Below are 24,080 nucleotides of genomic sequence, written 5' to 3' on the forward strand. Positions count from 1 at the left end.
CCTTTGCCTCCCAAGTAGCTAGAACCACAGGTGTGCACCACCACCCCCCACTATTTTTTTTTTATTTGTAGAGATGAGATCTCGCTGTGTTTTCCAGGCTGGTCTTGAACTCCTGTGCTCAAGTGATCCTCCCACCTCAGCCTCCCAAAGTGCTGGGATTACAGGTGTGAGCCACCATACCCCAACATTGTTTGTTTGTTTGTTTGTTTGTTTTTTGAGAGACAGGGTCTCACTCTGTTGCCTGGGCTAGAGTGCAGTGGTGTGATCATTGCTCACTGCAGTCTTGAACTCCTAGGCTTAAGTGATCCTCCCACCTCAGCTTCCTGAGTAGCTGGGACTACAGGCACATGCCACCACATCTGGCTATTTTTTTTTTTTTTTTGTCAGGCGCAGTGGCTCATGCCTGTAATCCCAGCATTTTGGGAGGCCAAGGCGGGCAGATCACCTGAGATCAGAAGTTCGAGACCAGCCTGGCCAACATGTACTAAACATCTACTAAACATACAAAAATTATCCAGATGCAGTGGCGCATGCCTGTAATCCCAGCTACTCAGAAGGCTGAGGCACAAGAATCGCTTGAACCCGGGAGGTGGAGGTTGCAGTACAGTGCCACTGCACTTCAATCTGGGTGACAGTGAGAATCTGTCTCAAAAAAAAAATTTTTTTTGTAGAGATGGGCACGCGAGGGGGGGTCTCCCTATGTTACCAAGCCTGGTCTCCAACTCCTGACTGACCTCAAGCGATCCTCCCACCTGGGCCTCCCAAAGTGTTGAGATTACAGGCGTGAGCCACTGCACCCCATGCATCTTTTCTTTCTTTGGTCCCCTCTTCTGTCTTTCCTATTTGTCAGCTAATTCATTCCTTAAAACCATCTGTGACCCTTTCCCCTTGTCCTCTTCTCTTATTTCCCAATTCTATAGTCTCTCCCTTGACCAACCCTTATCTCCATTCCCATCACTGTCAACATGGCCTTTCAGGTTTCCTTTTTTCTTTTTCTTTTTTCTTTTCTTTTTTTTTTTTCTTTTTTGAGATGGAGTCTCTCTCTGTCACCCAGACTGGAGTGCAGTAGCGCGATCTCGGCTCACTGCAAGCTCTGCCTCCTGGGTTCATGCCATTATCCTGCCTCAGCCTCCTGAGTAGCTGGGACTACAGGCACCCTCCATCACGCCTGGCTAATTTTTTGTATTTTTAGTAGAGACGGGGTTTCACCGTGTTAGCCAGGATGGTCTTGATCTCCTGATCTTGTGATCCGCCTGCCTTGGCCTTCCAAAGTGCTGGGATTAGGGATTACAGGCGTGAGCCACTGCACCTGGCCCAGGTTTTTTTTTTTTTTTTCTAGGACTGGTGCAAAGGTCTTCTATTGATCCTCCAACTCAGAGCACTGTCTTCCCTGCATCTACCCTGCCTGACTCTGAGCATCATTCCTTGTCTTCAGCAGGTTCCACCAGCTATCAAAATTCAACTATTTGGTTTGATTTTCAAAGCTCTATCTGCCCTCTGCCTTTTTTGGGGGCGGCGAGGGGGCCTAGAGGCTTTTATGTCTGACTGTGCCAATGGGCCCTGTCACGCGCGTCCGTCTGAAGAGACCACCAAACAGGCTTTGTATGAGCAACAAGTCTGTTTATTTCACCTGGGTGCAGGCGGGCTGAGTCTGAAAAGAGAGTCAGTGAAGGGAGATAGGGGTGGGGCCGTTGTATAGGATTTGGGTAGGTAATGGAAAATTACAGTCAAAGGGGGTTGTTCTCGGGGGGGGGGGGTGGGGGGGGAAGGGTGGGGGACACAAGGTGCTCAGTGGGGGAGCTTCTGAGCCAGGAGAAGGAATTTCACAAGGTAATGTCATTAGTTAAGGCAGGAACCAGCCATTTTCACTTCTTTTGTGATTCTTCAGTTACTTCAGGCCATCTGGATGTATACGTGCAGGCTTGGGCTCAGAGGCCTGACAGGCCCTTGCCCTCTGCTTGGCTTTCGTGGTTCATCGTCCACCTCTGCTGTCCCTTATGCTCCAGGCTAAAGGAGATATTTGCCCTGTGTTTGAATACCCAATGGGCCTTCCCATTTGTGAATACCTATACTGCTTCCTTCTCCTCAGCCAGATCCAAATCTTATCCATTCTTCAAGGCTCACCTCAGATGCACATCTTCTTATGAGGTCTCCGATCCCCTAGCAACATGAGATGGTTCCTCAGAACTCCCATAGCATCGTGAAATTCTCTTAGCACACATTGCATTCAACCTTCATGATGATGATTCCTTTAAAATTTCTTTGTATGACAGTGTCAGTAATATCTATTAATCATTGAGCATTTACTAGCTGGATATCTTGGGCACATTATACAACTTCTGCATGCTTCTGGTTTCATCGGTTAAACAGTGGTAATAACAGCTCCTAGCTCAAAGCGTTGTTGTGAGGATTCATTTAGTTAATACAAAGAGAGCAGCAGAATCAGGCCTGACACATAGTGACTGATTAGTAAATATTAGCTATTGTTACTATGAGTGCAGGGTAGCACATTACATTGATTGCCTCAGTGAGCCCTCTGACCTCATGAACTAGGTTACTATTATTATACTGTTTTTTAAAAATTGTAGTAAACTACACATGACATAAACCATCTTAGCAGTTTTTTAAAAATCTATTTTGAGACAGTCTCTCTCTGTTGCCCAGACTGGAGAGCAGTGGCGTGATCTCCGCTCATTACAACTTCCGCCTCATGGGTTGAAGTGATTCTTGTGCCTTAGCCTTCTAAGCAGCTGAGATTACAGGTGCACACCACCAGACCTAGCTAACTTTCGTATTTTTAGTAGAGACGGGGTTTCTACACCTTGGCCAGGCTGGTCTGGAACTCCTGGCTTCGTGTGACCCACCCGCCTCAGCCTCCCAAAGTGCTCGGATTACAGGCATAAGCCACCGCGCCCAACCCATCTTAAAAATGTTTAAGTATATAGTTCAGTAAGGTTAAGTACATTCATACTGTTGTACAACCAGTCTCTAGAACTCTTCATCTTGCAAACTGAACCTTTATACTCCTTAAATAACTCATTTCCTCCTCCCCTCAAGCCCTGGAAAGCACTATTCTACTTTCTATGAATTTGTATTATTATAGTCTTTGCAGACTGAGAAAACCAAGGTTCTGAGAGTAATTTTTTTTTTTTTTGAGATAGGATCTCACTCTGTCGTCCAGGCTGGACTGCGTGGCACAATCTTGGCTCACTGCAACCTCCGCCTCCCAGGTTCAAGCAATTCTCCTGCATCATCCTCCTGTAGCTGGGATTACAGGCCCATGCCACCATACCAAGCTAATTTTTGTATTTTTAGTAGATACGGGTTTCACCATGTTGATCAGGCTTGTCTCGAACTCCCGACTTCATGATCCGCCCACCTCGGCCTACCAAAGTGCTAGGATTACAGGCGTGAGCCAAGTCATTTGTTTTTGGAGAAAGAACCTGGATTTGAACCCAGAGCCTAGGTCATGCTCTGAGCCACTTTGCAATATGTTCACCTCACAGAACATCTGTGATGTGTTTTCCCTCCCCCCATAATAGTGATGGCCATGGTATGCCAAGGCCATCCTCTGTATCATTCTCACATTTAATCCATGCAGCAGCCCTGCAGTCGTGAGGGGTGGTGTCCTATTTCCCAGCTCAGCAGCTGGTACAGAATAGGGTTCAGTGAGTATGGGTCTGTTTGATGTCTTTAAGTAGGCCAAATAATACTAAATAAGTTTGTATTGCATTTTTAATGCAATTGTCTACATTTTTAGAAAATATTGATTCTTTTTGGAGAAAACCAGCTGAAATGCATGAGGTCATAAGAGCTTCCCAATCATCTCCACCTCCCCCTCCTCTGCAGAGTCAATCTGCTCCCTCACCCCAGGCCAGTCCCTGGGCAGCCCCGCATCTTTACCTCATCACTAGCATTGCGATTCACAGCCAAAGGCAGAGAGAAACAGGCAGACAGGCAAGGGGACGTAGGAGACTCTCCGTGCTCTGCTTCCTCCCCCTGCTGCTCCACCCCCACACTATTCCCTCTAGCCATAACCAATCCTGACCAGCCTGGAACATGCTCTAGCCTTTCACGCCTCCGTGCCTTCGCACATGCTGTTCTTGAAGACTGGAATGCTTTCCCTCCCACCTTCTCCACCTCCAAACTCCTACAGTCTTACCAGCTCAGATGTCACCTCCTCCGTGAAGCCTCCCCACCTCCCCACCAGCTAGGAGTCCATCCCCTCCTGGGTGCAGACGAGCTCACCCCTTATTATAGCACTTGGACTGCAATGACTGTTTGCAAATCAGTGTGTCCCCCATGTCCCCAACTCCTTGGGCAGTGATGAGCCTTTATCACCCCTCCTAGCAGGGCTCACAAGAAGCCCAGGTCATTTTGATTTTTTGAGGTGCCCCATCTGTTTGAAAATGAAGAGATGACAAAACAGGATTACACACATCAAGGCATGTTTTAAAATGTTTAACAAATTAATGTTTCTGATACAAAAAACTATGACAACTGTGCTGCTCACAAGATACTTATAAAATTTATTAAAAGGTAGGAACTTACAGTGCTCCACAGGCACAGTGGCCTGGTAATAGAGTACAGGTTTAAGGATATACAAGGAGGGTCTTTGATCCCATCAGCCAGTGGAGCCGACATAATGTATAACCTTCTTTAGAGATAATGTTGAAAGCCTAAATTGGAGACCCTGGCCAAATGGCTCTTTTGGCCTCTTTCCCAGTGATGACAGGCTGTCCTGCTGCTTCTGCACACAGTAGGTACTCATTGTTTGCTGAATCATGGGAACAAATACAGCTTTCCAAGTTGGTTACTGAAAATCCACATACAGTAAGTATTCCCAAGAAACACTGCAGTCCAGAACAATGCGGCAGGAAGCCACCTCCTCCTCCAGTGACCCCATCCCTGAGTCCAGCTGAAGGCTGCAACAGGAAGCCCCTCAGCCACTGTCCTTCCACTCCCTCTTCCCCACTCCCCCCAGGGGCTCCAGATGCAGTCATGCTTTCCATCCGCTCCCGGCCTCTCTTCTCTTTCCAACCTCTAGAGGGTCCCAGGTGAAGAAAAAAAAGCACTTACAGAAGGAGGCAGGCAGCCAAGCTGAGCCCAGGGAGTCGTCCTGGGCGCCACCCCGCCCCCGCCCCGCAGGCCTGAGGAATAAAAGAAACAGCAAGAAGACAAAGAAGGGCTTAAAGCACTGGGGCAAAGGGGTGGGGGGAAGGCCTAAGAAAGTTTACAAAGCAATCTGTCAGAGAAGGGATGAAAAGGGACCCCCGCTGGGCTGAGGGGCTCAAGCCCTCAGCTCACCTTAGGCCCAGTTAGAAACCTGCAATTACTTCAGCTAGTCAGAAAGGCTCCCCTCCTCCTCGCTCCAAGGAGCGTGGTTATTAACCTCTGACCCAGAAGTTTCCCTGAGCGTGAAGCCTCAACTTGCTGGGGTTTTGGCAACCCCAAGTACCTATGCTCTACTAGGCTCAACACACCGCTCACTGGAACCCACCAAACTGGCCTAACCTCTGTTGCGTCTGAATTTCTGGAAGAAACACGACGTGAGGATAAAGTCACCCACAGTTCCTCACAGCTATTGAGCCACTTTGATTTCCCAGATTTTCTGAGCTATCCAATATACCCACAAGCATTTCTGGAAGTTTCCCTTACCACCAAAGCCAGGGTTAATAAAAAGTAACGGCTATCATCCAAGAGCGCACTCTCTGGAACGCTTTAATCATCTCACTCACGCCTCACAACATCCTTAGGTATGATGACCCTCATTTTAGAGAAAAGGAAATGGGCCTGGATTCAATGACTTTCCAAAGGATACACAGCCTGGATTCCAAACCAGGCTTGTCTGACCTTGAGGCCCACGCTCTTTCCACTGGGGATACTGCCTCTAGGGGACCCTCCAGGATTCCATTTTATATGGTGCTCAGATCAATTTTATTTTTATAGCCAAATTTAGCAGTGGGGGGTTGTATACTAACTTTAGAGTTATTAATGTTACTAAGTTCTGGTAACCCACTACCATCGGACCAGCCTCGGATCGACTTTAGATGAGGTAGGATGGTATAATTCTGTGACATCTTAAGAATTCTTAGCCCCACAGTTGCGGGTGGAAAAGAGAAGGAATGGGAAAGTCTGCATTATGGCTGGGGCGGGTCCTTCTGTTCTTTTTAGACACTTGAGTAATTTAATCATAAATAACCGGGCACTGGGAACAGGACACTCACTAATAAAAGCAAGGCCTGGAGTTATGTTTGAAAAAAATTTTCAAGTTCCTCAGTGGGTGGATCTATCTGCAAAACAAAAGAAAGGCCCCTTTCCCAGCCCAGGCAGAGAAGTCTCCTGTACAGTTAGAGACAACAGGCTTCCGGGCACGTAGCCAAGGTTCTGGGGATATTTATAACTTGAAGAGGGTGGGAGTCCCTAATAAGCTGCTATATTCTTTTTCCATCACTTCCCTCTCCAAGGCTACAGCGAGCTGGGAGCTCTTCCCCACGCAGAATGCCTGCTTTCCCCAGTGCTCGACTTCCATTGTCTAATTCCCTCATCCTGGCTGGGGAAAGGGAGAGCTGCGAGTCCTCCCGTTCCGAGGAACTCCAGCTGAATGCAGCTTAGTTGCTGGTGGTTTCTTGGCCAGCCTCTGTGGTCTCAGGGATCTGCCTATGAGCCTGTGGTTTCTCTGAGCTGCCTGCGAGTCTGAGGCCTCGGGAATCTGAGTCTTCAGGATCAGCCTACGATATCTGGGCTTCGCCTCAAAGTCTACGAATTCGAGATCTACCTGCGGGCCTGAGACCTCCGGGACCTGCCCGTGCTCTCTAGAATCTTTCTGAACGCCAGGTCTGAAAGAACGCTGCGGCTCTGGAATCCGTTCGCGGTCTCTCAGGTTTTGGAGACGACGATCTAGTGGATCTTTTGCGAGACAGGAGGTAAGTCTGTTCGTCCCCCACTCGGGTTTTCGGCTTCCTACCTTCAACCGGACAGGGACTGCTAACATCCTGAAGGCCCGCCCGGATCAGGGCCTCAGACGCCCAGGGTCCCTTCGGTGCGGGAGGCCGCTGGGAACCCCTGTAGCAGACAAGCCCTCTGGGACGCTAACGAGGGCCCGCCCCCCCCCCCCCCCAGGGGCCTGGCTATCTCCTCCTTACACGCCCTACACCGCCACCCGCTTCTGAGTCCCCCAGGGTTTTCGCCTCCCCGCCGCTGGACGCCACTCAGCCCGCCGCTCGAGGGGCGCCCCTTTGAGAAGGACGCAGTCGCACGCCCCTACAGGGTTAAAGCGCCGAAGCCGAGACACCGCCAGGCTCTACTGCCGACCGCACTCCCGAGTCGCCCCGGCGGCGCGGGGCCTCTCGGGAGTTGTATTCCGTACAGAGCCGCGCCGCCGCAGGCGCTGCTGGGAGATGTAGTGCGTGGGCGGGGCTCAAAGTTCCAGCGCGGCCTCCGAGTCTCCCCTGGGGAGTGGGCGGCTGCCGCTTCCCTGTCCGGCCTGTGCTGTCAAGCAGGGGCTAATTCTAGCTCAGCTCAACACAGGCCAGCGCCTAAATTGGCCTGACTTCGCAGATAATAAGGCCCGACTCAAGAGAAGCTTCTAGGGACGTGAGGCGAAGCAGGGCAGCCTCTAGCTTAATTGTGCTGCAGTCTCCATAAGAAAAAAGCGAGAATACTCCGCCCTGACTGGGAGGACGCGCTTACTTTTTCACCCTTTTGTTCTTTTCCCTCCTTGGCTTTTGGCCTCTGGCTAGCTTTTGTACGCGGGAGTGGAACTCCAACTCCCGGCAGGCCATGGGGGCAGGCACAGGCGCGCTAGAGGCTCTTGGCCAGGCTGTGGGAGGCGGGCATAGTGTTCCGCCTCTGATTGGCAGAGTGGTTCACGAACTTCGCTCGCTGATTGGCTGAGGCAGCTGCCGGAAAGGACCCGGCCTCGAGATGGCAGAGCGGAGGCGTTCCCTGGGCTGAGCTGAGCGCCTCCTCCCTGAGACAGCAGCGGTCTAACCCCCGGCGCGGGAGGGACCCAGCCAGGGGGCTGTCCTAGTAGATTCCGGCATTGCCTCCACCCCGCTGTGGCGGAGACTCAGAGGGCGGGTCGCGCTCGAGGGTCAGGGAGGAGAGTGACCCGGCCCTGGTTCAGGGCCCTCCCTGCCCGCCTTGGGGCCAGAACTCCAGCCCTGGGGAGTGGGCAGGGCCTGTTTTCCGTGCCTCACGCCCTGCTTTTCGCCTCCTTCAGCGCTGTCTGCTAGCTGCTTTTCCTGCTCTCTCTCCCTGGAGGCGAACCCTTGTGCTCGAGATGGCAGCCACCCTGCTCATGGCTGGGTCCCAGGTAAGCCGGAGGTGGCTTCTCAGACCTTGTCTCTGCTTACCCACCTCGTCCGGCGTTTCTCTGCTCTGCAAGTCCCTGTGGGAAATTCCCTGGGATTAGTAATTCGCTGGCTTCGATATTCTGCCTCCAGGGGCCTAGTACCAGGCCAGTATAGTCACAAACAAACATATATCGAACACCTGCTGTATGCCTTTAAATACTGGGGAGATAAAAGATGGACGAGATGGGCGCTACCTTCTAGCTCACAGCTCACAGTTCACAATCTGTAGGGAGAAAGGCGCATCCACTTAAGCGTGGCACAACGTAATAAGTGCTCTACTTGGTGTAGGAACAAAGTGCTGTAGTGTGGGAATCACTCCCAAGAAGTGGGCGTGATTAAGTCTATCTGGGGCATCCAACGGGAGTGGAGCCGTGCTGAGGGGTAGGGGGCATTGAAGAACAGTTGGTACTGCAGCGGGACCTTAAAGAGTAGTAGAATTTCTCTAGTATGAGAAGGATATTCCAGGAAAAGAGGAACATTATGAGTAAAGGTATGGAGCGATGCAAGTGCCAGTTATGTCCTGAGAAAGTCACAGCCAGAGGATAAAGTTCCTGAGTGGGGCAGGGATAGCTGGCCATGGGACAGAGCAATCAGCTCATAAATTGCTGCCTTCTTTACCACATCTCTTTTTTGCTTGTTTATTTCTTATTTGGACTCTATAGGTCACATTTAATATATTTTTCCTCCTGAATATTTCTAATCATGTTTCTAATTTCAAGAAGTCCTAAATACAGAATAGTAGGGAAGTATCGTGTGATTTCAGGCACCTGTGACGTTTGAAGATATGGCCATGTATCTCACCCGGGAAGAATGGAGACCTCTGGACGCTGCACAGAGGGACCTTTACCGGGATGTTATGCAGGAGAATTATGGAAATGTTGTCTCACTAGGTAAGTAAGGATTCTACCTTTCTTTGCCTCCACGTTTTTGAGATCGTGTCAAAATGACTTAGTTCTTTCAACACAGCCTAGTGGTTTGATTTTTTAAAGCACTTAATTGGATATTGGCTTGACTTGAGTCCTCAGGCAGATCTTTGAATGTGGGAACATCCAGGTCATATTGTCTAAAAAGAAAAAAAACTGCTTCTGCACGTTTTAGAAACGTTCAGATTTCTTGTGCCCTGAGTCATTTTCCAATCTCCAGCCTGTTTGTACAGATCACTGACCAAACAGGTCTGGCATAATAGTGCTTACCAGAATATAAATGCCCCCGTAACTAGTGCTTTTACTCTAGGGTGCTAAAAGATGAGGGGATTCTAACCCAGGTTCATGGGAGGGCGAAAGCCACCTTTTTGTGTTTGTTTTGGCTTCAGAGCCCTAGCTTTGCCTCAAGTTCCTTAGCTGAGTAGGTTCTCATCTAGAGATGTTTCAGTGTTGATGATGATAGATTTGTAGTGTGTCAAATGCTGTTCCAGAAGAATGCTGAAATAGATCACAAATTCTATTAGAGAGGGCAGCTGGTTTTTTTTCTCATGGTCTGCAAGCCTGTCTTCTCTCTTTGCTGTACTTTGGTCTGGGTGTAACTAGAATAAAGAGTATATTCTTGAGCTGAACAGTCTTTTGACTCACTTTGCCTCACTTTGCCTCCTGTCAAGACTTGACAGACATTAGCAAGCGTGTATGGGTCACTAGGTCATCTGCCATTCATTAGGATTAATCCTGTTTTTGAAATCTTTATTCCCATAGCCTTTTTCAGAACAAAAGGCAACTCTGAGGGCTTTCCTTTTTAACTTGAGCTTTCTCTGATGTCCCTAGTTTCTTGAATCCTTTCTTTATAAAAGTAACCATAAATAGTTATCTATCCAGATCTATTGCAGTCTGTAACCCAAATATTCCACTTAATCCAACAAAAGCAAAAAATGACAATCTTTAAAAAATGTGAATTTACAATTCTACAGTTTAGCCCCAAAAGCACTTGTTAGAAGGATGGAAGCGCCAAAAAACTGGTTTCTTGCCCAAATAAGTTTGGGAATGGGAATGGGTTTAAAAATGATTACAAGGCTTTTTTTTTTTTTTTTTTTTTTTGAGACAGGATCTTGTTCTGTTGCCCAGGCTGGAGTGCAGTGGCACGATCACAACTCATTGCAGCCTTGACTTCCCAGGCCCAGGTCATCCTCCCATCTCAGCTTCCCGAGTAGCTGGGATCACAGATGCGTACCACCTTGCCCGGCTAATTCTTTTTATTTTTTAAAAAATTTTAAATTAATTAATTAATTTATTTTTTTGAAACAGAGTCTCAGTCTGTTGCCCAGACTGGAGTGCAGTGGCCCGATCTTGGCTCACTGCAACCTCCGCCTCCTGAGTTCAAGCAATTCTCCTGCCTCAGCCTCCCGACTAGCTATGATTACAGGTGCATGCCACCACGCTCAGCTAATTTTTGTATTTTTAGTGGAGACGGGGTTTCACCATGTTGGTCAGGCTGGTCTTGAACTCCTGACCTCAAGTGATCCGCCCACCTCGGCCTCCCAAAGTGCTAGGAATACAGGCGTGAGGCACCATGCTCAGCTTCTTTTTATTTTTTTATTATTTATTTATTTTTTTTGTGAGATGGGGTCTTGCTCTGTTGCCCAGGCTGGAGTGAAGTGGCACGATCTCAGCTCACTGCAAGCTCTGCCTCCCAGGTTCACACCATTCTCCTGCCTTAGCCTCCCGAGTAGCTGGGACTACAGGTGCCCGCCACCACACTTGGCTAATTTTTGCGTTTTTTTTTTTAGAGATGGGGTTTCACTGTGTTAGCCAGGATGGTCTCGATCTCCTGACCTCGTGATCTGCCCACCTCGGCCTCCCAAAGTGCTGGGATTACAGACGTGAGCCACCGTGCCCGGCCTGCCTCTTTTTATTTTTAATAGAAGCGAGACCTTCCTATGTTGCACAGGCTGGTCTCAAACTCCTAGGCTCAAGTGATCCTCCTGCATCAGCCTCCCAAAGTGCTGGGATTAGAGGCCTGAGCTACTGCATCTGGCCTTATAAGGCCTTTTTACCTCAGGATTCCTTAGAACCTTTAATGTGTTATTAGGCATTGTGAATTTTGAAGGAAATGATATTGTATGTACCATTTACCAACCCAGTTTATCCATGAACCCTTTTCTCCCAAAATACATACTTTCTTTCTGAAGAGTGTACTAAGAAACCCAATTTGGAGAATGCAGTGTCTGGTATAAAACTCCTTGTAGACAGTGGTTGTGTATTTTGATTTTCATTTGAAGACTGCATGTGAAATATACTTAGACAATGCCAAGAATGTTCTCAGCCAGACATCTTTTTTGCCTTCTCCAACTTTCCCACTCCTATTTTCATTAAAAGGTCATGGAAAAGTAGGAAGTGACATTTGTCAGTCACTTTTCTGTCAACTATGACATAGGTAAAGATTCATTTTTCTCCATATTAACATAGTTGGTTCTGGCCAGGCATGGTGGCTCACGCCTGTAATCCCAGCAGTTTGGGAGGCCGAGGCGCGCAGATCACCTGAGATCAGGAGTTCAAGACCAGCCTGGCCAACATGGTAAAACCTGTCTCTACTAAAAATACAAGAAAATAGCTGGATGTGGTGGCGGGCACCTGTAATCCCAGCTACTCGGAAAGATGAGGCAGGAGAATCGCTTGAACCCAGGAGGCAGAGGTTACAGTGAGCGGAGATTGTGCCATTGCACTCCGGCCTGGGCAACGAGTGAAATTCCATCTCAAAAAACAAAACAAAACAAACAAACAAACAAAACCATAGTGGCTTCTTAGTAAATATTTTATGATGCTACTAATGATGAAGGCTTGGCAAGTTAAAAAATACATACTCACAAAATACTTAGAATCTTGCCTTTTAGATATTCTAATTTAGAGTCTCATATTTTCTGCTTCCAGTGTTCTTTCAAAACACGAATATATATAGTTTTTTTTTTAAGAGACAGGGTCTCGTTCTCATATTGGTGTGCAGTGGCACAATCACAGCTTATTGCAGCCTTGAACTCCTGGGCTCAAGTGATCCTCTTACCTCAGCCTCCTGAGTAGCTGGGACTACAGGTGCATGCCACCACATCCACCTAATTTTTTAAATTTTTTTGTAGAGATGGATTCTCCCTATATTGCCCAGGCTGGTCTTGAACTCCTGGCCTTAAGTGTTCCTCCTGACTTGGCCTCCTAAAGTGTTAGGATTACATGCGTGAGCCACGGCATCTGGCCTGTATAGTTTTCTTAATGAATCATTAATTACAGCGATACAGAACGTGAATTTTGACAGACCTGAGTTTGAATACTGGCTCTACCATTTACTATGGACTTGAGCAAGTCAATTCACTTGTCTGGGTCTTGGATTTCTCATTAATGAAGTAGAAATAATCACAATTCCTGACTCTCAGAATAGCTGTGATAAAGAATATATGTGATGAAGAATATAAATAATTTAGGTTGGCCACAGTGGCTCAGAAGTTCAAGACCAGCCTGACCAATATGGTGAAACCCTGTGTCTACTAAAAATAAAAAAATTAGCTGGGCATGGTGGCGTGCACCTGTAGTCCCAGCTACTCAGGAGGCTGAGACAGGAGAATTGCTTGAACCCAGGAGGCAGAGGTTGCAGTGAGCCAAGATCACACCACTGCACTCCAGCCAAGGCAACACAGTGAGACTCTGTCTCAAAAAAAAAAAAATTTAGTATAGTGCCTGGCACACAATAGGTAATTTTTGTACTTACTAGTCTTATTGTTTACTTTTTATTACAGATTTTGAGATCAGAAGTGAGAACGAGGTAAATCCCAAGCAAGAGATTAGTGAAGATGTACAATTTGGGACTACATCTGAAAGACCTGCTGAGAATGCTGAGGAAAATCCTGAAAGTGAAGAGGGCTTTGAAAGCGGAGATAGGTCAGAAAGACAATGGGGAGATTTAACAGCAGAAGAGTGGGTAAGCTATCCTCTCCAACAAGTCACTGATCTGCTTGTCCACAAAGAAGTCCACACAGGCATCCGCTATCATATATGTTCTCATTGTGGAAAGGCCTTCAGTCAGATCTCAGACCTTAATCGACATCAGAAGACCCACACTGGAGACAGACCCTATAAATGTTATGAATGTGGAAAAGGCTTCAGTCGCAGCTCACACCTTATTCAGCATCAAAGAACACATACTGGGGAGAGGCCTTATGACTGTAACGAGTGTGGGAAAAGTTTTGGAAGAAGTTCTCACCTGATTCAGCATCAGACAATCCACACTGGAGAGAAGCCTCACAAATGTAACGAGTGTGGAAAAAGTTTCTGCCGTCTCTCTCACCTAATCCAACACCAAAGGACCCACAGTGGTGAGAAACCCTATGAGTGTGAGGAGTGTGGGAAAAGCTTCAGCCGGAGCTCTCACCTAGCTCAGCACCAGAGGACCCACACGGGTGAGAAACCTTATGAATGTAACGAATGTGGCCGAGGCTTCAGTGAGAGATCTGATCTCATCAAACACTATCGAGTCCACACAGGGGAGAGGCCCTACAAGTGTGATGAGTGTGGGAAGAATTTCAGTCAGAACTCCGACCTTGTGCGTCATCGCAGAGCCCACACGGGAGAGAAGCCGTACCACTGTAACGAATGTGGGGAAAATTTCAGCCGCATCTCACACTTGGTTCAGCACCAGAGAACTCACACTGGAGAGAAGCCATATGAATGCAATGCTTGTGGGAAAAGCTTCAGCCGGAGCTCTCATCTCATCACACACCAGAAAATTCACACTGGAGAGAAGCCTTATGAGTGTAATGAGTGTTGGCGAAGCTTTGGTGAAAGGTCAGATCTAATTAAACATCAGAGAACCCACACAGGGGAGAAGCCCTACGAGTGTGTGCAGTGCGGGAAAGGTTTCACCCAGAGCTCCAACCTCATCACACATCAAAGAGTTCACACGGGAGAGAAACCTTATGAATGTACCGAATGTGAGAAGAGTTTCAGCAGGAGCTCAGCTCTTATTAAACATAAGAGAGTTCATACGGACTAAGTCCTGTAATTATGATGGCTGAGAAATGATTCATTTGAAGATACAATTTTATTTGATATCAATGAATGCCCTCAAGACTGAGCTGCTTTTATCATACTCTCCTAGTTGTGGGCCACGATTTAAACCATCAGAGATGACAAGCCATTTGAAATTCTGACCCTCAGCTTTGGGAATGTTATCTCCTCCAAAATGGTGATTTTTATTCACTCAATGGGTTACTTCATTAAAATCAGCCCCACAAGTAACTGGAAATCTGAAGACCAGGGGGCAAATGCTGGTGAATGCCCAGGCCTGGAAATGGAGTAAATCTTTCAATGTTATTTTCTCCCATCCTTGGCCCAAGGAACTATGCTAAGTGAAACGTGGGACTGTAATAGGGTGGTCATGGCTGCTTTGGAAAAAGGCAACTAGAGACTCTGCCTAAATTGCCACACCTATTCACACACCATAGTAGTTGGGCACACACATCTTCCCTTCCAAAGGGCTTTTTCCTTGAGTTGCTCATGCATTTGTATCTTTTCCATCTTCCTGAGGGCAAGATTTTGCACGATGAAGGCAATGATTGTAACTTTTCTCCTTCTCATTGTTTCTAATTAGCTCCTTTAAAGCTTGCATCTTTGTGAAAGCTAACTGAAGATACGGTTGGAAAGGAAAAATGAGACACAGGTTTGGGGACCAAGGACCCATCAGTGATGGTGACTTTAGCAGAAGATGCCCACAGTTATTACTGCCATTAATCAGATTTATGAATTTTCTTTGGGGATCACTATAGGGAATATTGTATAGAAAATATCTTCAAGAAAAGATAGGACCATCAGTGACAGTTAAGTGTAAGGAGCAAGTGGAATTGAGTCCTTCAGGGAAGGAACCACAGAGTCCCTTCCCAAGGAATGTAGGTCGTTTCTGTGTTCTTTCCCCTCTAATCTTTAAGATCAACTCTTCCTATCCTGCTAACTCTAAGATTTGATAAGGGCCACATCCAAGTGTTTATCTTAGCTTGCATCAGGGCATGTGTATGTACAGTAATGTGTATTCCTGTGGTTTTTCTAATAGAAACTGAATTTACAGAGACTTAGCATGTTCTTGGGTGATGTGAGTCATGTGACAGAAGTATAGACATAACTCCAATGTGAGAAATGTCTTTTTTTCATTATGGAAAATAATTTAAACACTAGTGCTTTAGTGTGCACTCTCCTGTAAGGTCTGTCTTTGTACAGAGCTAAGCACTTGTTTGTATGTGTTTGTCAATTGTGGAAGATAATGACCAGACAAATAGGTCGATTGTCCTATTCTCAGAATGAATTATCTTCTATGGCAATGAAGAACTCTTTGGCTTAGTCAGAAGGAATTAACGAACCTCGGTAGGAATGTATTTCCATCCTCCCACCCTACAGATATAAGTGGTTAAAATAACAGTTCGCCCAATTTAAGCCCAGTAGTGTCAGTTTTCCTAATCTCAGTCCAGGTAGGAATGAAGAAATATCTCAAGTGTTGATGCTATCCAAGCATGTTGGGGTGGAAGGGAATTGGTGCCCAGAAAATGGGACTGGAGTGAGGAATATCTTTTCTTTTGAGAGTACCCCCAGTTTATTTCTACTGTGCTTTATTGCTACTGTTCTTTATTGTGAATGTTGTAACATTTTTAAAAATGTTTTGCCATAGCTTTTTGGGACTTGGTGTTAAAGGAGCCAGTGGTCTCTCTGGGTGGGTACTATAATGAGTTATTGTGACCCACAGCTGTGTGGGACCACATCACTTGTTAATAACACAACCTTTAAAGTAACCCATCTTCCAGGGGGGTTCCTTCATGTTGCCACTCCTTTTTAAAGACAAACTCAGGCAAGGAGCATGTTTTTTTGTTATTTACAAAATCTAGCAGACTGTGGGTATCCATATTTTAATTGTCGGGTGACACATGTTCTTGGTAACTAAACTCAAATATGTCTTTTCTCATATATGTTGCTGATGGTTTTAATAAATGTCAAAGTTCTCCTGTTGCTTCTGTGAGCCACTATGGTTAACAGCTTGGGAGTGGCCATAGATGACCGCATTTCCATGACCTAACTGTATTTCACCCCCTTTTCCTTCCCTACTGTTCTTGCCCCACCCCAACCAGTTCCTGCTGCTGCTTTTGGCTTCTTGGAGGTGAAGGGCTTAAAACAAGGCTTCTAAGCACCCAGCTATCTCCATACATGAACAATCTAGCTGGGAAACTTAAAGGACAAGGGCCACACCAGCTGTCTCCTCTTTCTGCCAATTGTTGCCCGTTTGCTGTGTTGAACTTTGTATAGAACTCATGCATCAGACTCCCTTCACTAATGCTTTTTGCATGCCTTCTGCTCCCAAGTCCCTGGCTGCCTCTGCACATCCCGTGAACACTTTGTGCCTGTTTTCTATGGTTGTGGAGAATGAATGAACAAATCAATATGTAGAAAAGTTTTCCTTATGGTATTGGTCACAGTTATCCTAGTGTTTGTATTATTCTAACAATATTCTATAATTAAAAATATAATTTTTAAAGTCAGCAAACCTGAGAATTATTTTAGTAACCCAGCACTGATTCATTTAATGGCTTTTCATCAGAGTCATTAAAATTGGGCATGATTGTCTTTACACTGATGCATTCCGTACAGATGTACAGATATATTACACAGATGTTCTGTAGGAATTTGGGAGTACAGTATCTTGAGCCCTTTGGTTATTGCCATATCTTGGGAAGATGAAAAAACCTGAGTAGTTTTCTACGAAGGTTATGCTGGTGACAGAAGCCACATAGGAATATTTGGTATGGGTGACTCATTAGCTTTGGGGAAGGAAAAAAAATCCAAAAAGAAAAATGAGAGAAGGCCTTGTTGCTTTAAGGAGATGTTTTGGAGTATTCATTAAGAATACTAAGTCTGGGTGCGGTGGCTCACACCTGTAATCCCAGCACTTTGGGAGGCTGATGCGGGTGGATCACCTAAGGTCTGTATTTCGAGACCAGAGTGGCCAATATAGTGAAACCCCATCTCCAGTAAAAATACAAAAATTAGCTGGGCGTGGTGGCATGCGCCTGTAATCCCCATTACTCGGGAGGCTGAGGCAGGAGAGTAGCTTGAACCTGGGAGGCAGAGGTTGCAGTGAGCCGAGATCACACCACTGTACTCCAGCCTGGGCAGCAGAGCGAGACTCTATCTCAAAAGAACAAAACAAAACAAAACAAAAATACAACTAAAACAGTTTCTACCACACTAGGACTGGGTTCCTAGAACAGATACTTCTTAGAAGCAAAGGTTCTCTATTCGTAACACAGTTGTACAGTCTGCCTAAGGCTGTAATTAGGTATTACCAGGGTGTGGCCACAATTTTCAAATTACTTACAAGTAATTTTCTCTCAAATCTTTTTTTAAATGGACAGCCAGCCTTGGCAAAGGTAGGGATGGAAGTGTTTTATATTGGGGGAGAATATAAATATCAAAGAAACGTTTTTAATTTTGTAGCCAAGACTTGCAAAGAAGAGAAACTTTATCAAAAAAAAAAAAAAACAGCACTTTTTTTTTTTGGGGGGGGGGGGGGACAGAGTTTTGCTCTGTCACCCAGGCTGGAATGCAGTGACATGATCACAGCTCATTGCAGCCTGGACCTCCCCAGGCCCAAGTGATCCTCCCCACCTCAGCCTCCTGAGTAGCTGGGACCACAGGTGTGTGCCACTACACCTAGCTAATTCTTTTTATTATTTTTTTAGAGATGGGGTCTCCATATTTCACCGAGGCTGGTCTCAAACTCTGCAGCTCAAGTGCTCCAAGTCAGCCTCCTAAAATGATGGCTTGCAGGTGTGAGCCACCAGGCCTGGCCCCAGAATATTATTTAGGCTACTCTAGGCCACTCTGCCTATGGGTGAACCCTACTCTATCTATAGAGCAGCCAAAAGTATATATACATGTAAACTCTTAGCCGGGCGTGGTAGCAAGCGTCTGTAGTCCCAACTACTTGGGAGGCTGAGGCTGAGTTCGAGGTTGCAGAGCAAGACCTCATCCCTTAAAAACAAAAGCAAAAAACAAACAAAAAACTCTTCTTACTGCATGTTGAGCATTTTTCGTTGCTGGGAAGGAAAGTTAAGGGAAGATGCTAATTCACCTGGAGAAGTGTAGCTCAAGAGCCTCCCTCTAAGACTATTTGATATGTTAGTATCTTGACATTGTTATTATTATTGAGCAAATTTCCTTCTGTGTGAACTGTTCTCTAAGACCCTAGAGGTAGGTTAGGACTGTGTTTCCAAGCCATTAGGATATCACTGAGTGCACTGAAATGATAATTTGTTAAGTGGTTCCCTGGTGTTTTAGAAGTTAGTGTAGCTCCCAAAGGAGTTCCCAAGCCCTGGGAGAAACTGACTTTTTGGAAGCAGTTGTTAGATACCCACCTCTGCAGTAGAGTAGCAGATGTAGGCCCTGCTTATCAATAGGAGACTTCAAGAACTGAAAGACTGTTAAGATCGTTAGTGAAAAACAGCTGAATTAATGGGAGACAATTACCCTGTAATGACCTAAAATGGGTCCGTGGGAAATCCCATTGCATGATCTGTTTTTCTAAATGCTTCATTCCCAAAGTTTATATCATTTTCAGCTTCTCTAAAAGTGGTTTTATTTTTTCCTTTTGGGAAAGATTGAGGCTGATGACACCAAAATCTGGCAGAGTTTCACACCAGCCCCTGCAGCTGCTTTCTGGACAGCTCTGCTTGGAAATTATCCATCAAAGCATGAACAAAATAACAAAACTAAGTTAAAAAATTATAATAGGAAATTACCCAGACATCTTGAAATCAAACCCTGAACTCAACTTGCCACATTTTCCCCTACTCCCTGCCTGCTTCTCCTGTTCCTAACTCAGTCATTGCCCACTTATCCAAGCTAGAAACTTGCATATCATACTTACCTCCCGTTCCTTTAGCCACCCTCCCCAAATTAGTAACAAATATTGTATAACTATGTATCCAGTCATACCCATACCACCTCCTAAATAGTTCTCAGATCCTTCTGCCTGGCTCTCTCTACTGCCACCACTTACCATGTGACTTTGGGCAATTATTTAGCTTTTCTGTTCCTTGGATTCCCCATCCGCAAATGGGAGTAATTATGTCTACCTCATAGAGTTGCAAAGATTAAATGAGATCACGGGGCTCAAATTATTAGCAGCAATTATTCAGACCATCACTGGGCCATATCTTGCTTACTGAAACGACCTCCTAATGAGTCTCCTCTTTTCTATTTTGATTCCCGTCAGTCTTTTCTCCCTTTCTGCTAGAACAATCTTTCTGAAAGGCAAATCCTTTCATGCTACTCTTCTGTGTAAAGCCCTGTCATGCTTCCCATTGCCAGCAGCAAACAGTGAACCTCCTTTGGTGTGATTTCTGAGGAGGTCATTCATGATCTGGCCTCTGCCGCTCTCCCCAGCTCTGGTTCCCTCCTCTTTTCCTGCACTTGCTCTTTCCTGCACACTCCAAGCTGCATCTCTCTCTCCACTCTTCTGGCCAACTCCTACTCAGCCTTCAGGTCAAATACCTGACTTGCTCTAGGAAACCTTTCCCAATCCCATAAGACTGGATCAGGTGTTCCTTTTCTGTTTTTCCTGGGTTTATCCCAATCAAAGCACTTTATCCCCGTTTTGTAATTGCCTGCTTACTTTTTTGTCTCCTCCATTAAACTTTGATATCTTTGAAGAAGTCACTGTCTTGCTCACCATTGTGTCTTCAACACCCAGCAAATGTTTGGCGTAGAATAAGCAGGCAACAATAAAATAAGGAGAATATACATAAACTTTATTCCCTTCATATTTCTGATTGTCACCACACCAAGCTACTCTTTTTTGGTAGACAGAGTCTCACTCTGTCACCCAGGGTGGAGTGCAGTGGTGTGATCTCGGCTCACTGCAACTTCCACCTCCCAGGTTCAAGCTGATTCTTGTGCCTCAGCCTCCTGAGTAACTGGGATTACAGGTGCCTGCTGTCACGCCCAGCTGTTTCAGTGTTTTTAGTAGAGATGGGGTTTCGCCATGTTGGCCAGGCTGCTCTCGAACTCCTGGCCTCAAGTGATCAGCTCACCTCGGCCTCCCAAAGTGCTGGGATTACAGGCTGTGAGCCACTGCGCCCGGCCGGTACTCATTAAAAGAACTGTAGAAATTCTGTCATTAGTGCATCTGGTGAGGCCTTCTGGAAAGAGGAAGAAGGCTTCCAGAAGTAATGTGACCCATCTAAGATCCTCCAGGTAAAGCTGAGGTAAAGACTCTCACTCTGTCACCCAGGCTGGAGTGCAGTGGCACAAACACAGCTCACTGCAGCCTCAACCTTCTGGGCTAAAGGGATCCTCTTACCTCAGCCTTCCCAGTAGCTAGGACCACGGGCATGCACCACCATGCCCAGCTAATTTTGTTTTTTATTATTTGTAGGGGCGGGGTCTCCCTATGTTGCCCAGGCTGGTGTTGAACTCCTGGGCTCTAGGGATCCTCCTGCGTCAGCCTCCCAAAGTGCTGGGATTACAGGAATGAACCAATGCACTCAGCAGAGTATGCTATTAAAGGAACCAGAACATGCAAAGAGGAGGAGTCTGGGATTGGGGATAAAGATTACAAGTAAATGAAGTCACTTAACAAAAATTCATTGAGCACCGCCGGGCGTTCTGGCTCATGCCTGTAATCCCATCACCTTGGGAGGCTGAGGCAGATGGATCACCTGAAGTCAGGAGTTTGAGACCAGCCTGGCCATCACGGTGAAACCCCATCTCTACTAAAAATACAAAAATTAGCTGGGTGCGGTGGTGGGCATCTATAATCCCAGCTACTCGGGAGGCTGAGGCCGGAGAATCGCTTGAACCTGGGGGGCGGAGGTTGCAGTGAGCCAAGATTGGGCCACTGTACTCCAGCCTGGGTGACAGGGCGAGACTCCGTCTCAAAAAAAAAAAAAAAAAAAAAAAAAAGCCGGGCGCAGTGGCTCATGCCCGTAATCCCAGCACTTTGGGAGGCCAAGGTGGGCAAATCACGAGGTCAGGAGTTTGGGACCAGCCTGACAAACATGGTGAAACCCCGTCTCTACTAAAACTACAAAAAAATTAGCTGGGCATGGTGGCACATGCCTGTAGTCCCAGCTACTCGGGAGGCTGAGGTGGGAGGGTCACTTGAACCCAGGAGGTGGAGATTGCAGTGAGCCGAGATTGCACCACTGCCCTCCAGCCTGGGCAACAGTCTCAAAAAAATAAATAAATAAAAATAAAAATAAAAAAATAATATAAAAAAATTCATTGAGCACCAACCTATGTGCCTGGTATAAAACCGAATGAGACAAAGATTCTGCCCTTGTTGAATTTCTATTTTCTGGGGAGAGGGACAATAAACAAAGACATGTATAATGTTAGCTGGTAGCAAGCATAATGAAGACAAATAAAAGAGACTGCTTTTAGAGGAAGTGGTCATGGAAAACCTCTCTAAAGAGGTGGCGTTTGAGCATATCTCTGACTAAGACATCAGGATATGTGGGGTAAGTGTTCTAACTACTCAGTTTATTGAAGAGCAAATGTGAAGATGCTGAAGCAGCAGTTGGTATGCTGGAGAAACCACCACCAGGGGGTCGCTATGAGTGGGGCTCAGTGAGGAAAGGATCACACGGTAGGAGATAAAAATCATCTTATAGTCATTTAGTTTGAGGAAACTGTTACATCCAAGCATGTATTCATATGCCCAGCAGGCAGTTGGAAATATGAATCCAGAGCTCAGGACCAAACGTGGTACTATAAATAAATGGGAGGCCGGGAGCAGTGGCTCACGCCTGTAATCCCAGCACTTTGGGAGGCCGAGGCGGGCGGATCACCTGAGGTCGGGAGTTTAGACCAGTCTGACCAACATGAAGAAACCCCGTCTCTACTAAGAATACAAAATTAGCTGGGCATGGTGGCACATGCCTGTATTCCCAGCTACTTGGGAGGCTAAGGCAGGAGAATCGCTTGAACCTGGGAGGCGAAGGTTGCAGTGAGCCGAGATCAGGTCATTGCACATTGCACTCCAGCCTGGGCAGCAAGAGCGAAACTTCGCTAAAAGAAAAAAAAAAAAAAATAGGGAATAGGCCGGGCACAGTGGCTCACACCTGTAATCTCAGCACTTTGGAAGGCCAAGGAGGGTGGGTTGCTTGAGCCCAGGAGTTTGAAACCACCCCGGACAACATGGTAAAACCCCATCTCTACAAAAAAATTTTTTTTGAAAAATTGGCTGGGCATGGTGGCACACGCCTGTAATCCCAACTACTTGAGAGGCTGAGGTGAGAGGATCACTTGAGCCTGGGAGACAGGTTGCAGTGAGCAGAGATTGTGCTATTGCACTCCAGCCTGGGTGACAAGACCCTGTATTAAAAATAAATACACACAAGGAAAAAAAAAAGAGAGATGGGAATAGCTAGTATCTGCACGGAGATGGTAGTAGTAGTGAAACCATGCAAGTGAATGAGATGACCGTGGCACAATGTGAGAACAGTTGTCAGGGATGAAGTCCTGGGAACACCAACAGATAATGATAGGCAGAGGAGAGGACCTACAAGGACGTATTACAGGGTCCGGAGAAGAACCAGGAGAGGAGAGTCACAAGCCAAGGTCATGGCACAGTTTAAGATGTTCAAATGCAGCAGAGATATCTCATGAGATACAGTACTTGAAACTCATTTACAGGGGAAAACTGTTAAGTGCAAGGTGTTGTTATCATTAATGATAATTAGAGAGCACTTGCCCCCTCCTCGAATGGATTTTTTTTTTTTTTTTTTGAGATGGAGTGTTGCTCTGTCGCCCAGGCTGGAGTGCAGTGGCGTGAGGCGTGATCTTGGCTCACCGCAAGCTCTGCCTCCCGGGTTCTCGCCATTCTCCTGCCTCAGCCTCCCAAGTGGCTGGGACTACAGGCGCCCGCCACAACGCCCGGCTAATTTTTTGTATTTTTAGTAGAGACGGGGTTTCACTGTATTAGCCAGGATGGTCTGGATCTCCTGACCTCGTGATCCGCCCACCTCGGCCCCCCAAAGTGCTGGGATTACAGGCGTGAGCCACCCAGCCTCTAATGGATATTTTAACTTTAGGGTAGTGAGAATTTAGTTATATCCACAATCTATTTATAACCAATTCTTATTGTTTTATTGAATTTTCAAAACATATGCAAGTTATACTGAATGCTATAATTACTCCATGACACTACACTGATATTGGGAACAGGACTCACAATCCCGGCAGAATCTGAATTGTGGAACTGTATATTCAACTTGTATATTTGAATATGAGTAATAATACTTATCTTAGATTTCTACCAGATTTTAGTGAAAACCTCACAGCAACACCTCCACCAAAGATTTGCAGCATGTGGCTCTTCTGTCTGTCTATAGGGAAGCCTGATAATAATGAGAACTCAATGGAGTTATGTACAAGTCTCCTAGAATTCAACTGATGGAATTAGGCTGCAGCTGTTGCTGTTGCCTCTTTCTCCCTTCCCCCCTCCCCCCCTTCTTTTGAAACAGGGACTCACTCTGTCACCCAGGCTGCAGTGGTACAATCAAGGCTTATTGCAGCCTTGAACTCCTGGACTCAAGTGATCTTCCCACCTCAGCCTCCCAAAGTGCTGGGATTACAGGCATGAGTCACCACGCCCAGCCACCTGCAGACTTTTTAAAGGCTCAGGCCTGTAATCCCAGCACTTTGGGAGGCCAAGGCAGGAGGATCACTTGAGCCCAGGAGGTAAAGGCTGCAGTGAGCCATGATGGTGCCACTG

At 46.4% G+C, this 24,080-nt stretch overlaps 1 protein-coding gene and 1 long non-coding RNA gene across 3 annotated transcripts; one reads left to right on the forward strand and one right to left on the reverse strand.

Moving 5' to 3' along the window:
* Positions 1 to 4,450: 4,450 nt before the first annotated feature.
* On the reverse strand, positions 4,451 to 7,363 carry LOC129533688 (uncharacterized). Its single transcript, XR_008680018.2, has 2 exons — positions 6,968 to 7,363; positions 4,451 to 5,150 (listed from the first exon to the last, which is right to left on the reverse strand). It is a non-coding gene; the product is annotated as an uncharacterized lncRNA (long non-coding RNA).
* Positions 5,146 to 16,842, forward strand: ZNF436 (zinc finger protein 436). Of its 2 annotated transcripts, XM_004024878.5 has the most exons (4): positions 5,146 to 6,926; positions 8,225 to 8,317; positions 9,121 to 9,247; positions 13,066 to 16,842. In XM_004024878.5, exons 2-4 carry the CDS (start codon positions 8,285 to 8,287, stop codon positions 14,316 to 14,318), a joined length of 1,413 nt encoding a protein of 470 aa, XP_004024927.1. In that variant the 5' UTR covers positions 5,146 to 6,926; positions 8,225 to 8,284; the 3' UTR covers positions 14,319 to 16,842. The 2 variants fall into 2 exon arrangements, with proteins under 2 accessions (XP_004024927.1, XP_055243505.1); XM_055387530.2 differs by lacking the exon at positions 8,225 to 8,317.
* Positions 16,843 to 24,080: the final 7,238 nt, after the last annotated feature.

Source organism: Gorilla gorilla, chromosome 1 (genome assembly GCF_029281585.2).
Source record: "Gorilla gorilla gorilla isolate KB3781 chromosome 1, NHGRI_mGorGor1-v2.1_pri, whole genome shotgun sequence".
Classification (NCBI taxonomy): Eukaryota; Metazoa; Chordata; class Mammalia; order Primates; family Hominidae; genus Gorilla; species Gorilla gorilla.